Consider the following 17003-nt stretch of genomic DNA (forward strand, 5'->3'; position numbering starts at 1 on the left):
GAGGTGGTGGCCAGCTTAGTGCTCGGTAGCAGGCCCTGCTGCGTTGACTCCAGGGCTTTATTTGGCTGTTTACTGCAGGCCTTGATCTCTGATAGGACTGTGGAGTCAGCACCAGGCACAGGACGGGGGAAGGGGCGAGGCGCTCCTTTCCGCCCTCGTCCCACTGCCTTTCCCTTCCAGCTGGGGCCCAGCCCAGGTCAACGGAATACAAAGGATCATGAACAGTCCTTTCTTCCCACATCAGCCAAGTCACTTCCTGAAACAAAACAAAACCGATTATCTCTAGCAATCGCAGATCTGAACCAGTTTTCTTAACAGCCAGGGGCTGGAAGGGATCTTAAAGGTCTTTTCTCAGAGCCTCCATCTGATGATCGAATTGCTAGTTGGTTTTAGGTCTGTCTGCACAGCTCTGGTAGGAAAGAGCTCATGATTCTCAAGGCAATTCTGGTGATCTGGGCAAAGCCAGTCAGAGCCCCTGCCCCAACCCCAGCTAGCTCTGAATACTTCCCAGCCTGGCTTCAAGATTTCACAGCTGAAAAGGAGCAAATAAGTCTCACATACACTGATTTATTTAGCAAACGTTTGGTGCATTTTTTGGCCACTGCCACGCAGCATGCGGGATCCTTAGCCCCCCAAGCAGGGATTGAACCCATGCCCTCTGCAGTGGAAGTGTGGAGTCTTAACCACTGGACCGCCAGGGAAGTCCCAGGTGCATGTTATTTTCAGCTGGCATTCTTACTGGTATGAATCAATGAATCTCCCCGAGTAGAAGAGCAGTTTCCAGGGGATGCCAAGTTATTCGTCTTCTGGAGGCATCTTCCCAATCTCTTTGGCCCTGGACAGGTAAGTAGAGGCCAGAATGTGAACTTGCATACTATTGAGGTTTAGTTCTATAGCTTGGAAGGTGCTGCTGAAGGATTCTGAGCTATAGGACAGACACGATCAGATCTGTATTTTAGAAAAAAAAAAAAAAATTGACGGGGGAAATTTAGACTAAAGGGAGGAAGCCTAGGTAGACAGTTGCTGTAATGATTAAGTAATGGATAGTGAAGGCCTGAACTCATGCAGGGAAAGTGGGGACAGAGCAGCTGGTGGAGAACTTGATGAGCAAGGGGTGCTGGACGTGAGGAATCAAGATAGTTCGTTCCCATGGTTTGAACTTGGCCGTCACTGGCCATACAAAGGTTTCCCAGGAGAAAGGGATTTACCTGTTACAAGACACCGAAGAGCCACCGTTGCTGTAGAACTTGGGAAAGATCTTGCCACTGTCTTAATTCTCGCATGTGGGCTCACTGGTTTTGAGCCTTCAATCTCTCTGCTGCATTGTTTTGTTTGTTGTTGGTTTTTTTTTTTTTTTGGTCAGGACTCTCAAGACCGAGGTGACCACTGCACGGATTTTCTCAGAATGTAACTATTTTCACTCAAGTTCTAACTAGAGTTTATAGCCTCTAACCCTCTAACCACACACAGACAACTTGGGAACCTCTAAACTTCTCAGAGGAGGAAAGGGGCCTTCGGGAGAGGCGGGCTCAATACCACTTCCCAGGGTTGCATCTCAGGCGAGTAAGGCTCCACGGTGGGGTCTGCCTTAGGGTCTTCTCTATTAAGGCGCACCTGCTGCCTTCAGAAGCAGGGATGCTTTACTGAAGGACATCAGCAAGTCTAAAGCTTTAGGACTTTCATTCGTCTAAAGTCGTAAATGGAAAACAAATACACAAGTGGCTCATTGTGGATCCAGAAGACTTCGAAGAGCTGGACCAGACCTGGAGCTCTCATCCTCTGAAATCCGATTTTGTAGCTAGTGCACCAGGACCAGAAAGTTCATTTTGAGGTTTGCTAGAACAAGAACCAGCTTCTGAGTCTGCGGGAGCCTTCATCTTCCCAGTACGGGCAATCCCAGCAAAGAAAATCTCCGAGAATCCTGAGCAATGGTGATTTCCCTTTCCCCTCCGATTCCCTTCTGAAGCTGGAGCCTAGGGCTTCCATCCTCCCCTCATCTCCTGCGTTGCTCCAGATCCAGACCTGAGCCCACAGATGTAGTGATGATGGGTCAGAACGAAGCATCCAAGCTCAGTGGTCCTCCTCTCTCTGCTCCCCAGGGTCTGAGAGCCCATTCCCCCACTTTGCCATCTCTTCCCATTTTCCCCTGTTACAGAGAGTACCCCTTCCTAGTGATCAAGAACCCAAGAGAATCATCTGGTCTTTACCTTTTCCTACATAAACACTAGCCCTTTGCATGGATAGAGGACAGCCGGTGGTTTTATCCATCAGGTAATGTGCAAAGTCAGTACTATCACCCCAACGTGGACTGAGGGAAAGGGCCGTTTATCAAGAAAGCAGTGTCCTGGAGACTGTATTAGTCAGCTTCGGTGAAATTCCACCCGGGTAGTCACCTACCCCCGCCCTGCCACCCAAGTGCAGCGGCTTCTAATGGTGATGTTTTATTTCTCACTCAAGTGACACATCCTTCACAAGCTGGAGAGTCCAGTGGATGGAGACACCTTTACTTGGACACTGCGGGTCTCCTAGCAGAGGAGACATGGCAGCCACAGGTTACCTCAAAGCTTCGGTCTCCAAGCCACACGGGTTGCTTTTCACTGGACAGAGGAAGACATTTAGCCGGTTCTCAGCTCAACATGGTAAACGACATAATCCTCTTGCAGGGGGAGGGGTCAGCACCTGCCAAAGGCCAAGCTTGACATCAATGGGCAGAATGTATAATTCTTCCGGAGGGAGGGGGAGAGAAGAGTCTGAAGGATAAGTCTACCCCAGTGTATACGACCCTCATCTTTCCATTCCAGTAGAGCATCATTACCACCCCTTTGCTTCATCGTCCCACCCGTAGCTTTTGTCCTGCTGCTATTCCAGGCCTAGGGCATCACCACCAGGGCTTGGAGCTTGCCTCAGTGTCTGGGCTGGTAAGGAAGGGAGAGTACGTGGTCCCACTTGAGTGGGGTGAGGTAATGACAGGGGTTGTTGGAGTCTCCACATCCCAGAATACGATGCGATTTCCAGGGTCTTTAGGTTCTACAATAACTCAATGGCAGCACAAGTGATTTAGGCTTCCATGGGTCGCCTGAGAATCTCTTCACCTACTTGTAGCGCTGTCAGCAAGTAAATGATTTCTGAGTTCCACACATCTGAGCGTAATACGCTGCTGGAACACAGGCTACAGAGCCCCCAGACATCACAAAGCAAGAAGCTCTGAGGCATGAATAGTATCTTTAACATCATCTTATATTTGGAAAAGCAGTTTTTTAAAAAAAACACTTGAAAATACAAGATAAGGTAACAGTGACTTATATGTAAGTTTTCACCTTATATTGCTTGGCCATTTTTACATATAAATTATTGCTTACTAGCTTTGATAAATACACAGCACAGTCATATATACAGAAGCAGAAAGCATGAAATATGAGAAAGAAATACTGTTAATGGCAATTCTGGTAATTCCACAAATGTTTCATATTTACCAGCTCTTCTAATGGTGGAAAACTACAAAGTGTAGTCCCTGAGAAGTTAGGTAGATGCCCTGATTGTGGGTTTTCTATCTTCTGTTAATGCAAGCTGATAATGTCACAGCGGTCCTAATTAATGATACATTAAAAGGCAAGAGTCCTTGCTTTTGGTCATCGATTTCATCCTAGTATTTGATGACAGTGTAATACGAATAAATAGGCTATGCAAATAAATATTACTCTGCTAAAAAATGTTTAGTATATACAGCTTTGCTTTATATAGTACATTTTCATCTAACTTTTTGGCAATTTTTAAAAACTTTTTTCCAGCACTAGTTTTAAGCACAATGGCTCACTCGTTAATAAGCAGGCTGAAAATTTAAGGACATGTCTTTGAAGCATTTAAAAGAAATGCTATCCATGTTAGATCACCAGAGTGGACCTGGTCTTCTCCATTTTAATGTTTTTGCCTAGTTTCTGAGAAGCTCAGATTAGCTGTGCCATCTAGGGACACTTGGAATCTGTGGTGTGTGTGATGGCTGCAACAAAACCACTGGGCAGGGATCGGGGCAGCAGTGGAAGCCCAGCTCCAGGGATCAAACGTCACCAGCACCTTCTCTTTGATGCCACTGTGTCTCCCTACTTGGAGGTGGGTATGCATTAGTGCAACATCTCCCTACAAGCTGGGAGGTATGGGTTTTTACTTTGTCCCTATGCTTCTGAATTTAAGGTATTCTCCACCCAACTTGCTTGTGGACAGGGGTCTAGGAAAATGAATTTATTCTAAAGAGATACTAGAATAAAGTGAACGCAGGCCATAATATGTATCACTACAACCATCTGGCAATTATACAGATTATAACTAAGAGTGAAGTTATTATAAAACACTGTAGTCTTTGGAGCATCTGCAAATGTGTATGGAAAAATTAAAAAAATTCTTTTGAGTGGTTGTGATTTTGCCGATAGGAACTTGCCCTGTGCTAACTTCTAAGCAGGGCTGGTTTGCTGACAAATCCAAAGACCCATAGGACTGTCTGAAAATTGTGCCATAGCAAAAAGAACCCCCTTAGAAGTGCCCACGCACCCGTCGCTGGTGAAGGTCTCAGATGATAGGAGATTTTTCAGAGTGAATGGAGATTTCGTGTGATTGTGAAAATCTAACAGAGTTAGAAAAGAGCTTACAGGTCCTCCTGGCCACCCTTCTGGCCAGAACAAAACCTATTCCGAAGAGGCCTTGGCAGATATATGCAGAGGGAATATGACCCATCCCTATTAACAGGGACCCTGCTTAAGTCCCCTGCAGCCTGTTCACTTGGACAGCTCCAGACTCATTAGAAACAGCTTCATGTTGAGCTACATCTGGTTCCCATGATTCTGCCTTGAATTCATTGATTCCAGATTCACGTCTTCTCATTGCTTCTGAAAGTTCTGAGAGCTGCTGCCTGGGAGACCTCTGCAGATCGTTGTTAAATTTCAGGAAGATTTAGAGATTTTGACTTTCAGAAGACAGGGATGGAAAAGCACATCTCAACAAAACAAAATCCTTCCCTTTTGCTGCCCCAAGAGCCACAAGACCATGGCTGGAGGAAACAGTGGGCAAGCGCCGTTCTCTCCCAGTCTGTTTCCACCCATACCACGTGGGGTACTCTGACTACACCCTCAAAATCTGTTTAGGTGTGATGTACGTGTGTGTTCGTTTGGCCACGCACACATCTGAGTTGAGGTCCAAGCAGCAGGTCCTGTGCTAAAACAGTTCTCCACTGGAGCAATTGCAATACTTTTTGTTGGAGCAATGTAGATCTAATGTGAATAACCATTTAAACTGTAAAACACAAGAGACGATGTCCAAATGGCCTCGTAGGATTAGAATGGCCCAATGCTACTCCCGAGCATAGAGAAAAGACCAGAACACACACTGGTGCTGTAAGCCCACAGCGTCCTCAGTAATTGCCAAGTGGAGCGCTTTTCCAGTGTTTGATCAGCCACGAGAAAAATCTCTTTTCCCTGGTTCTGGTGGGTCTGATCTCCTCCAATGAGTCTCATTCCATTCCCAGGAGCCTGGGGCATTTCTCTGAGTGGACCAGCCCTGGATGGTGCCTTTCTATAAAGCCCTGTTAATGTTCAGGACTGAAGATTGACATGCTGGGACAGACTCTCTTTCAAAGTCCTACCCCAAATTTGCTCCCTGGGGCTGCTAACAGGGATCTCTCAAGCCCAGTGCGGCTCCCGAGCCCAGGAAACAGCATTGCTATAAAGGTGTAAGAAAGCATTGGACACATCTCAGAAATGAGGTGCTGATGAGACAAGAAGAAGCGATTCTGTACAGGCACCAAGGAGGGGACCAGGTAGGAGGGGTGAGAGGGGCACCGGGATCACGTGTGTGGAAAATGAATGAACCTAACAGGCAAAGCAGGGCCCTTGTATTTTAGCAAAGTGACAAGGATCTAGCTGGCAGGGGTGGATTTCATTACTGTATCCCACAGGCTTTTTTGTTCATTTGAAGGTTGAGGGAAATCCTCTAACCAGTTCTTGAGAACAGCAAGAGGTCATATTTACTGTAGGAGCCCCAACCTGTAAAAATGGGAATAAAAAGACTTAAAAGACTCTGAGACTTTGGTGGGGGGGAAAGGCAAATTATAGAAAGGCTCCCTGCCTTGGTTGGGAGGCAGACTATAGGACTTCTAAGTGTCCAACATACATAAGACATTTAGATCTTTGGGGTTCTTTTCATTTGCTGAAAGATGGGCAATCACCACTATTTTAACTCCTTGTTCTTCTCCAGGGAGTGCTAAGTGCTTCACACATCACATCCCACTTAAACTCCCTGTATGGGCCGTTCTCATTCCAGAGTATGGGCATGAGGCTGCTGGAAGCAAGCAACACACGAGGGCATCGCCAGGTACAAAAAGGCGGGCCTTTGTGACCGTCACCCCCAGAAACAGTTAAGAGTGCCTGCAATGTGTCAGGCACTGTGCTTTTGTCAAAAATCGTATTGTACCCGAGATGAGAGCCTGCTGGCACGTGGAAAGAAAATCCCCAGAAATTCAATGAGTCGATTTCTTAAAAGTGACTGTTCTTCCGTGTTGGCAAAGCAACTTAGTCTAACTTGCCTACAGTTGTGAATCAGTTGCGCAGAAACGCATTTCACCTGCGAGCATACATCGCTACGTGACTGTGGATGCCAAGAAATGCATGCCTTGACATTTCTCTTCTGGAGATCAGAGCAGGGATGCCAGCTGCCAGTCCTCACTAACTCCCTAGACAAAAGTGGCTTTTGGTGACGTCATAGTTCATAAAGACAGAGACCGGTGCATCTCCCTGGAAACCTAGAGATGCCGTCACTGTCTTCAGGTGTTCAAATGAGCTCCCGCTTTGACAGCCTAGAAACGCAAAGTAAAACTCCTCCCAGGCTCACACATGCTCTTACTGAGACACCTGGTCACCGTAAGACAGGAGACGGTCTCTCGTCTTGACGCTGGCGCATCTCAAAGTGAAAATTGGATTGGTTCAACAAGGTGATCCTAAGAAACCAGACTTCTCCATTTCGAGAAAGCTTCTGCCTTCTCCTTCCGACAGCAGCCTCTCCGCATCTCTGGCAGCTGACATCACTTCGCGAGCACGCTCTGGCTGGCTTTCCTGTGTATGTCTTGTGATACGCTGATAAAACTCAGCAACTTCTTTTCTCTCAGGAAAGCAACGTGCTCGGCGCTGCCATCCCCGGAGCTCCCGGGGCTGCGGTTCCAGGGTGGCGAGGCGTGGGGGGGCTCACACCCGTGGCTCGATCCTGTGCGACAGCGCAAACAGGGCCTGCTGGCTGTCAATGACGCACAGGTGATGAACGTAGGCTTTTAACTCTGGGTGCTCTTTTGGAGATATGTCACCTCCTATTTTGGGGAAGGAAAAAAAGTCAATCTCATGAGAGCAGTAATGCTGTTTCTGAATACCAGTAACACCCCACCTGAAGGCGTAGAGTAAACCCAGAAGGCAGACTCGCATTGGTCAGAGTCCCAGAAGAGATATCTTTATCCTAATCCCAGAGATGCTTTTCCAGCTCAGACCAGATGCCTCAGGTCAGGTAATTAGACTGGCAAGATGTCTGTTCTACCAACATTGATAGAGCAATTTCTCCTAATATTATATAGTATTTAGTGATTGTTATTATCTCCCTCTACAGAATGTGAAACAGCACAGACCTAGCAGGTAAGCGGCAGAGAAGGACCAGAACCCAGGCCATGAGGCCCCCAAGTCCATGGCCTCGGCTCCCACGCCATGCAGCTTGTCACAGCGACTGCCCCATTAAATGGCTTTCACAGGCTCTTATATCTCAGGCTGGAACTGTCAGAAATCACTGCTAACCTGGTGACTGCACGGACACATTAGTTCTTTTTTTTTTTTTTTTGATTTTGTTATGTCCTTATGTTGGTAGGAAAATCTTTTGGTGTCCTTATTTGGGGGGGAAAAAAATTAAGGGAACAATCAAATGAACGGATATCACAGAAGTGGCCTCAAGGTTTGGTTTGCAGGCAAAGCAGGTTCAGAAAGTGTGTGGATGGGGTAACGTCCACGCAGCGAAGGACAAAGCAAGGGAGTTTCTACTCCCAGACGCAGGGCGGTTAAAGGGCCACAAGAGGCTCTGGTGCACTGTGAACCCGTGTGTGCCATGCTGCTGACAGCTCTGATAAGGAATCAGAGATAAAGTAGCCTGGACAGTGGGGCAGGCCCACTTCCCATGGTCAGGAACAAACAAACAAACAAACAACGCATTAAGGCCTGGGGAGATGGGCTAAGCTGCCCTCCAGTGACACAATGTAACTGTGAGTCTTCTTGTTTTGTGGGATTTCAGAGGGAGAAGCCGGGGGTGAGGCTGGAGTTCAGCTGGGGCAGAAAAGGGGCCCCCAGGAGGCTGAGCATTTTAATTCAGAAATTTTATCTCTTGGTGAAAACGCATTTTTTCCTCCTCTGTGACAGATACGTTTTATGAGGAAATAATTTAGGGCTTGTATGTCATGGACGGCTTGTGGTTCTTAGGTTACATAGAAGCAAGGCTTCTTGGTTTCAACAAGTAAAAGCACCAGGAGTTAAAGTTTTACCATTCCCCCTTGTTTGGTTTAGAAAACATGATGCTACCGAGATAGTTTTGTTAACTTTCCAGCCTTAAAAAGACGGCAGGCGGAATGCTTCCAACCATGACAAGTGACCCTTGCATGGCACTCTGTAATCTCTAAGTGGCTTCATTAACATTGTTTTATCCCAAGGGCTGACGTTGTTTAACTCTGCCTATATAAACTGTCAAACTGAATTTAGATAATTCAGTTCCAAACTTGATTTTTAAAGATATATAAATACAAAACACAAACTGGCCTGACAGTTATTTAAATTCCTCCTTTGCCTTTTGCTATGCAGACTTACTCTCTGGAGATGGGAGGCTGGGAGATGGGAGGCTGGCAAGGTCAAGGCCAGCCCCACTGGTATAACCTTCCTGCCCACACCTGCAGCGTATATAGACCGGAATCCCTTGGTAAGTGAGACTGAGGTCTCAGAATTAGCTGAGTACCCATAAATACTTGGGAAGCAAAGGGGGGTGAAAGAGATACAAATCCTTTACTTATCAGCAACAGAATGCTTGTACATTTGAATGAATCTCCATGACAATGTTATTGCTGTTTCTACTGAAACTGCATTGTACTTGGGTAGTTACTGGACAATTATATAAGCATGTATCAAATGGTATTCCTTGATGTGAGCACTTAGAAAATTAGGTCCTGTATTTATAATTCTCTCTTTCAAACAGAAACTTTGTAATCCACACAGAAGTTCAGTTGCTTTGTTGGAGGACAGCATTACTACCCAAGACGGGCATGAACAGAATGAAAATTCTTAAGAATATGTACCAAATTGTTAGGAATATTTTCCTTAGGAAGTGGGACTTTGATTGTTCTGCTTTAAAGATACTTCTGTATTGTTGAAAAAAATTGGTTTACAACGAGGATGTATTGCTTAACAAAGTAAGTTTTACTTAGTGGTCACTTTTGATTGATTTATAATTACTGAACTCTCTGTTTTTTTAATTGCCCTTTATAATTATAAAGTCTGCACAAGGCAAAGGAAACGGTATGGGCTGGGCAGTCAGGTACTCGGTCTGAGTAATGGCTGAAATTTAGCCTCTCCGAGCCTGAGTTTTCTGCTCTGCACCCACAGGGTCTATAATCTCCATTCACCAGCATGAGGGTCAGGATCCCACTGCCCATGTGAAAGCTCCTTGAACTCAATACAGTTGATTTCCTTCCTTCCTGCAATGTTTTAACATCATTTAAACACAGTGTAAATTATTCTTGAGATTTAAAAAGGAATAAATATTCCTACATACATCAGTCTCAGTGGGGAGTCAACAAAAGCGCTCAGAAAAATACTTTTTCAGTGAAAGGCAGCTCCAAACAGGAAGTTTTCATTGGAGAGGAGAAAAGATTCTGCAAGGCTGCTTTAGGCATTTTTACAAACTATATTCCTATTCCAGGAAGGCTCCAAGCAAGGAGGTTAAGGACAGGGTCACCCCTGATAAACCCACGGGTAATTCTGAGCCAGCAGGCAAGCAAACAAGACTTTCTGGGTCAGGGGTACAGCGGGAGCTTCTGATCGTCTAAAGTCACTCTGTACAGTGTACACTTGCTGCCAGGAGAGGATAAAAAGCTGCCATTTCTTCTCCTACTCTGCCTCCCAAACATGCAGTGATGAAACAGAGAGAATACAGTATATGCATGTGATGTGCATATTATATTTTACAATCTTTTTTTTTTTTTTTACCACCAATAGTTGTGATATGGCCACAGTCCATACCAACGTACGATAGACTAACATGCCATACCCAACTTCAATGACTCACCAAACTGGTTAGTCCTGCAGTGTCTCAGTGTTCGGACAGTGTCTGCAATCATATGCTGGAAGGCAAAAGAGGAAACACATCAGCGGAAGGGTCATTTCGGGTGTTGCTGAACTAGCGGTGCTGTGAGGCTGGTTGGATAGTCTAACACCTTTGGGTGTAAATAGAGGAGCTATATTTGGTGCGGGACCTAACTTTAATTGATAATATATATTGAGTTTGGATTACAAAAGAAAATTTGACCTTGTCTTCAGAAACAGTGGCTCTCAACCCCGGCTGCACAGATTCTAACTGAGCCATGGGAAAACATACTGTTAAGACATGCAGTACAAGACAACCTACTGAATGGGAGCAAATATCTGTAAATGATATGACCAATAACGGGTTAATATGCAAAATATATAAAGAGCTCATACAACTCAACATCAAGAAAACAACTCAATTAAAAAATGGGCAGAAGGGGCTTCCCTGGTGGCACAGTGGTTGAGAGTCCTCCTGCCGATGCAGGGGACACGAGTTCGTGCCCCGGTCCGGGAAAGATCCCACATGCCGCGGAGCGGCTGGGCCCGTGAGCCATGGCCGCTGAGCCTGCACGTCCGGAGCCTGTGCTCCTCAACGGGAGAGGCCACAGCAGTGAGAGGCCCGCGTAGCGCCAAAAAAATAGGGCAGAAGACCTGAACAGACATTTTTCCAAAGATGATATACACTTGGCTGACAGGTATATGAAAAGATGCTCAATACTGTTAATCATCAGAGAAATGCAAATCAAAACCACAATGAAATATCACCTCACACCTGTCAGAATGGCTAACATTAAAATGACCACAAATGTTGGTGAGGACATGAAGAAAAGGGAACCCTCCTACACTGTTGGTAGGAATGTAAATTGGTGCAGCCATTATGGAGAACAATATGGAGGTTCCTCAAAAAACTAAAAATAGAACTACCATATGACCCAGCAATTCCACTCCTGGGTATATATCCAAAGAAAATGAAGACACTAATTCCAAAAGCCATATGCACCCCAATGTTCACAGCAGCATTATTTACAACTGCCAAGATATGGAAGCAACCTAAGTGTCCATCAACCGATGAATGGATAAAAATGTGGTATATATGTACAATGGAATATGACTCAGCCATAAAAAAGAATGAAATTTTTCCATTCCCAACAACATGGATGGGATTGGAGGGTATTAGGCTAAGTGAAATAAGTCAGACAGAGAAAGACAAATACTGTATGATATCACTTATATGTGGAATCTAAAAAATACAACAAACTAGTGAATATAACAAAATGAAACCGACTCACAGATATAGAGGACAAACTAGTGGTTGGTTACCAGTGGGGAGAAAGAAGGAGGCAAGGCCAAGACAGGGATAGGGGATAAAGAGGTGCAAACTATTATGTGTAAAATAATAAGCTACAAAGATAGTACAACACAGCGAATATGGTCAGCATTTTATAATAACTATAACCGGGGTATAACCTTTAAAAACTGTGAATCACAATGCTGTACACCTGTAACATATAATATCGTACATCAATACATACCTCAGTTAAAAGAAATATTTAAAAAAATATATTAAAAAAATGCAGCGTGTCCACCCTCAACCTACCTGTCCACATTTGCATATGCTTTTACTTCAGAAGGTGTTTCACCTTCTCCCCATGAAGTCTTTGTGAGTTCACCTGCACTTGGGAAGCTCCATTCTCAACCTTCCCACTGCTCTGTGTACAGTGTTTATTGGGTTTGTGTTGCTGTAATCACTTTGTGGAACTTTCTTCCTCCTCTAGAGCAAGTATCACGAGAGGGCTTTGTGTATCCAGCACCAACCGTACGGCACACACGTGGCCTCACACGTACTTGCTGAATGGAGGCCAGAAGTTTTGTGGAATCAAAGACTCAAGTAACTCAAATGGTGACGAGATATTTATGAAACAGGTACATTTTCTAAAACATCAATATCTTTACAGAGACCGTTTTCTGTTTATAATGTACATTCCCTTTGTAGTCTTCAGTTTTCTACTTTATTTCTCTAAGCTTCCTACTGATCTCCAGGCAAAGATTTCTTAAACTCACAGCTCCTTCCTTTGGACAAGATCCCCTCGCCTCATACTTGTGTACCTGCAACCGCCTTCTAGCTCTCTCTACCACGGTAAAGGAAACACAGCATTTAGGACCAGACCAATCTCCACTACACTTCCTCCTGCGCAGTTGCCAGAATAGTCTCCAAACACTTGTCATCATGTTCTAGTCCTCTGGAAGGCAACAGTGACTCTATACTGTTTCATACAAAATCCAAACATAACCCTGTAATTCAAGAATCAACATTATTCATGATCTGGTCCTCCAAACCTTCCTAAATGGGCCATCATATTTTTTTTTTTAACAATTGAAGTACAGTTGATTTACAATATTAGTTTCAGGTGCACAACATTAGTTTCAGGTGATTCAAAATTTATAGATTATACTCCATTTAAAGTTATTATAAAATATTGGCTATTATTACTGTGCTATACAATAGATCCTTGTATATTATTTACTTTATACATAGTAGTTCGTACCTTGGGCCATTGTTTTTCATGTCCTGCCTACACACATTGAACATAGGATCGTCTATATACAGCAAACGCTCAACAAATTATTGCTAAAATAATAATGTTAATACTAAAAATAAATTTACTTAAACTTCAGCAGACCTCCAGAAACATTATTTGAACGTGACCTACTTATTAAATTGTTCTCACAGGCTGCATTTCTATTGTATTTCTACTCAATAGTGAAAAATAAACAGGACAGTGATTACAGCAACAGCTCGAGCTGCGTTTGTAAAGGAAATGAGACCTGACTCATGTCTGAGAATGTATTGTTAAATTTCCTTCCCCCAATTTTACCACTATTCCCAGGACAGTTCTGTCGTTGTTTTAAGGTATGGCGTCACCTTGATTTCTATCACGTGCCATTTGCACAGCTGATGTAAGGTGAGGTACTCAGGGCAGCACTGAAACCAGAGCCCTGATCTCATCTTTAGGTTTTCTGAAGGGAGCGGGGAGGAAGCTACGATAAAAGATGATGCTCTTAACACTGAGTGATAAAGAGAAGAAAAGGAGAAAGCATTTGTTTCTTCATTATTTAACGGTCTGAGGCTGAAACATTTGGAGCTGCTGAGGCAGTGTGGGGAACAATGGAAAACTTATTAGGTCCAACAAGCACTTCTGGGTTTCGTGTTCTCTGACCTAATGCGTTGGCCTGGATCAGCCTGATAAAGATAACACACCGAATTATCTGCTCACTGGCTAATATCCATCATGAGGAATTGGCTTCCCACAAGTTAATTCACTTAGGTTCTACTGGTTCATTACTGTGAAAGATGATGCTATTTTATCAATAGCTTAAGTGAAACCCTGTCTTTTGCTAAGAAACGTGCTGAAACTACTGACTCTACTAGGAAATTCAGTTTCACTCTCCAGCATCCAAGTACAACATAGGGCTATGTACAATGTAAAATACAGTTTTGTCTAGAAAAAATTCTGACTTCAGCCTGTCTTCTCTGTGCAAGCAGTGGGGGTCAGCATGAGGCATGCTGTACCTTAAATGCCATCTGCTTTGAGGACCAGGAACCCAGTGACCCTACACAATCTGCTCTCTTTAGAAATGATGTGATGGCAAGCACCTGAGGGGTGAGCTTGTGTGCCGTGGGCCTGCTGCATGCATGTATAACTGCACTTACCTTCTAGCTGTCTTTTTAATAAGAGTTCTCTTCAGGAATTTAAAATAAAAGATTACCTATTGACGCCATGTTATTTCCTTAAGCTTTATTAAAGGGTTCAGGGTACATACAATTATTGACCCTAGGAGCAGTACTATTAGTTAGACTTTGTTTCAGTCCCCACGGTTAGTTTTAAGTCTTGTCTCTATGAAAGCAAGACCCTAGACTACGTGAGTCAGCATTAAAAGGCTTCCACTGGACCACTGGAGAAAGCAGGGGAAAAAAAAAAAGAGACGCTGGTCAGAATGAAAGAGAGAGGGTGCAGGAAGCTTTCCATCACTCTTTCCCATGCTTGCCTTTACTGAATTGTTCTCTCACTTGGGGAGCTCCATCTGGGGGGAAATGACACAATGAACTTAACCAAATCACTGGTTCTCTTTGGGAAGGGGGCCAACCACCACTGTACCCTTAACAACTGACCACAGTCAGCGTACAAAGAGTACACTGGCTCTCGCATGTTTCCTCTGGGTTAGTCAGAGGGAAGGGTACTAGACCTTTAGAGGGAATTCCACTTGGCGTGACACAGCTCGTCCCACATCTCTTACATGCTCGCCAAAGCTTATTTGGCATTCTTAAGCAGAGGTGTTGGCCAAGATTTGAAGTAAGTATTGACCAGAGGCTTCTTATTCCTGCAATCATTTCATTAATACCAAACACTGAAGATTAACCTGTCTACAGACTAGAACGTTAGGGCCTACATGTAGTCTTTGGCTACAAAGAGGGGCCCTGGGATCTTCAGAACATTACTGGGTGACACCAGAACAAATCTCTAAAGAGTAAGTACAAGAAAACCCAATACTTTAAATATCTATTTCGGGCTGTGTTGGTTTGACTGTAGTATCTAAAATAACTGAGCTGGATTCCAAAGCACTTAGTGCACAGAGAGACTCAAAAAGTTATGGACATGTCTACTTCAAAACTAATGAGCCAGAAAGCGATCACCCTCAAATCATTAAAACTGAGCTAAGGCAAGCTATCCCAAGACGTCAGTCTTCCAGATTCAGCTGCTTGGGTTTTCAGGTTGTACCAGAGCCTCCTGCACTGGCTCTGCACCACCTCATCCCGTGTGTGGCGAGTTAACCTCACAATTAGAGCGGGGCACCTCTGAGGCAAAGGTCAGAGGCCAAGCCTCGTTTGGACTCATCAGGTGGTACTGTTCTTTGGTCATGGTCTATGGCCCCCGTCTCAACCTTCTCTCAAATGCCTGACCGCGTCTCACAGGGAACCGGGGATCCATTTCTGAAAGAGTTCACACAAATCTATTACCATTACTGAAAAGGTCACTCAAAGGTCAGGGTCTACGGACAGGGGTCCCGGATACCATCTTTAACCGTGCATGGCAGGCTCACCTATGACACTAAAGTTCAACTGTCAGACAAATGCATTCTTGTGGTCCCCAGGGTCTCTTTGGGGCACTCCTATTTCACAGTTGCAGGTAATTCCTCCTGTGCCCACAGCCAGTGAGAAAGGCTAGTAGGAACCCGCTGCATGACAAAGCACCTGAGAATGTCCTGGAAACAGTTCTCAAAGAGGCATTTCAGTGACTTGTAAGAAGGGACTGGCCACGGACCCCTTTCTGGTGAGCTCACTTTCTCACTTTGCACGAGGTGATCTCTCCACAGTGGCACCATCTGTCCACAGGCTGATAGAGGGGTGGTCCTTCCCCTCCCATGCAGACCCTACAAATTCCATCTTCATATCCAAGATGGACATATCCCCCCAGAAGGAGAGCTTTGTCCCGTGCCTCAGAAGCAGCGTAAGCCAAGACACAGGGAGATGCCTTTAAAGCAACAAGGCTGAACCTCAAGACTGTGAACTCCTGCTGACAGGAACCTTACAGCTTTCATTCTAGTTCAAACACATACACTCAACCACTGATGTCAATCTAATGAAGTTCCGTTTTCAAAAATAAAAAGCAGATTTTCATATTTGGCCCCAGAACTTGCCAGCACACTTATTTTTAACCGGAACGCACTGTGTTGATAATGTACAACATGCAGCAAAAAAATCACCGCACATTCAGAGGAGAAAAGCACTTAAACCATTTGTTTCTTGGCACAGAAAAGCATACACTTCCCTTACAGTGGGAGAAAGGAGAAATAGTGAAGTTTTACATACCAGTTTTTCAAAATTGACAAGATTATCCAAAAATGTTTTATTTCCTTCATGAATGAATGTTACATCTGAAAATTAAAAACAAAAAGATATATGTACCATTAGGAACGGATCATGACGCAGAGTTGAAGAGGTATAGATGCAATGCAGCTTATTAATTTTTCTTAAACATCATGGATTATTTCATGCAATTGACCATGCAACTTGAAATTGAATCTCAATAGTATTTGATGTGAGGGGGCATAATGTATGCGTGTGGAGAGAAAACATTATAACACTCATGCAAGTATGTATCTTGCTTTTACATTGCAGGCTTTGACTTCAACCTGCTTAATATCCACTAACACTATTCTATAACTTAACTGGTCCATTATGTTTTTAGGCCAGAACACCGAGCAGAAAAGAACTGAACCCCGAGCAGAAAAGAACTGAACCCCCAGAAACAAAAAGGATTTTTAATATTTATGTGTTTGCTTTTTAACAATCCCTGGCAAAGTATATGGATCTGCTTTACTTAAAGCATTAAGGTTTAGATTTTTGGTTTTCAAAGCCAGGGCCTGACTGCGTATCTGAAGTGAATGAGGAATGGGACAGGTTTGGAAAAGGCAAGATTTCTGGGCCTATTCACTGATGAAAACAACATAAGGAAAGTAGGATGAAGATACATTTTCAGAGGACGGGAATGTTAATTTGATTTGAGCCTCACTGCATTTGAAGTGAAAGAAGATATTCAAATAAAAATCTCCTTTTGGTCGCAAAACTTACTGGAGTGTCTCTTC

General features: G+C 44.2%; 1 protein-coding gene across 5 annotated transcripts in view; it reads right to left on the reverse strand.

Moving 5' to 3' along the window:
- Positions 1 to 3216: 3216 nt before the first annotated feature.
- RAPGEF5 (Rap guanine nucleotide exchange factor 5) overlaps positions 3217 to 17003 on the reverse strand; it is a 219965-nt gene continuing 206178 nt past the window's right edge. For 4 of the 5 annotated variants that reach the window (XM_089917710.1, XM_089917709.1, XM_022587925.3 and 1 more), the window contains 3 exons: positions 16228 to 16292; positions 10339 to 10393; positions 3217 to 7342 (listed from right to left, as the gene is read on the reverse strand). In XM_089917710.1, coding sequence (XP_089773836.1) covers positions 7224 to 7342; positions 10339 to 10393; positions 16228 to 16292 — 239 coding nt within the window. In that variant the 3' untranslated portion in view covers positions 3217 to 7223. Of the gene's footprint in view, positions 7343 to 10338; positions 10394 to 16227; positions 16293 to 17003 lie in introns of those variants that run through there. The other variant, XM_089917712.1, reaches the window with a different exon arrangement.

Source organism: Delphinapterus leucas, chromosome 9, assembly GCF_059928025.1.
Source record: "Delphinapterus leucas isolate spDelLeu-1000000601 "Yukka" chromosome 9, BTC_Dleu_Yukka2, whole genome shotgun sequence".
NCBI lineage: Eukaryota > Metazoa > Chordata > Mammalia > Artiodactyla > Monodontidae > Delphinapterus > Delphinapterus leucas.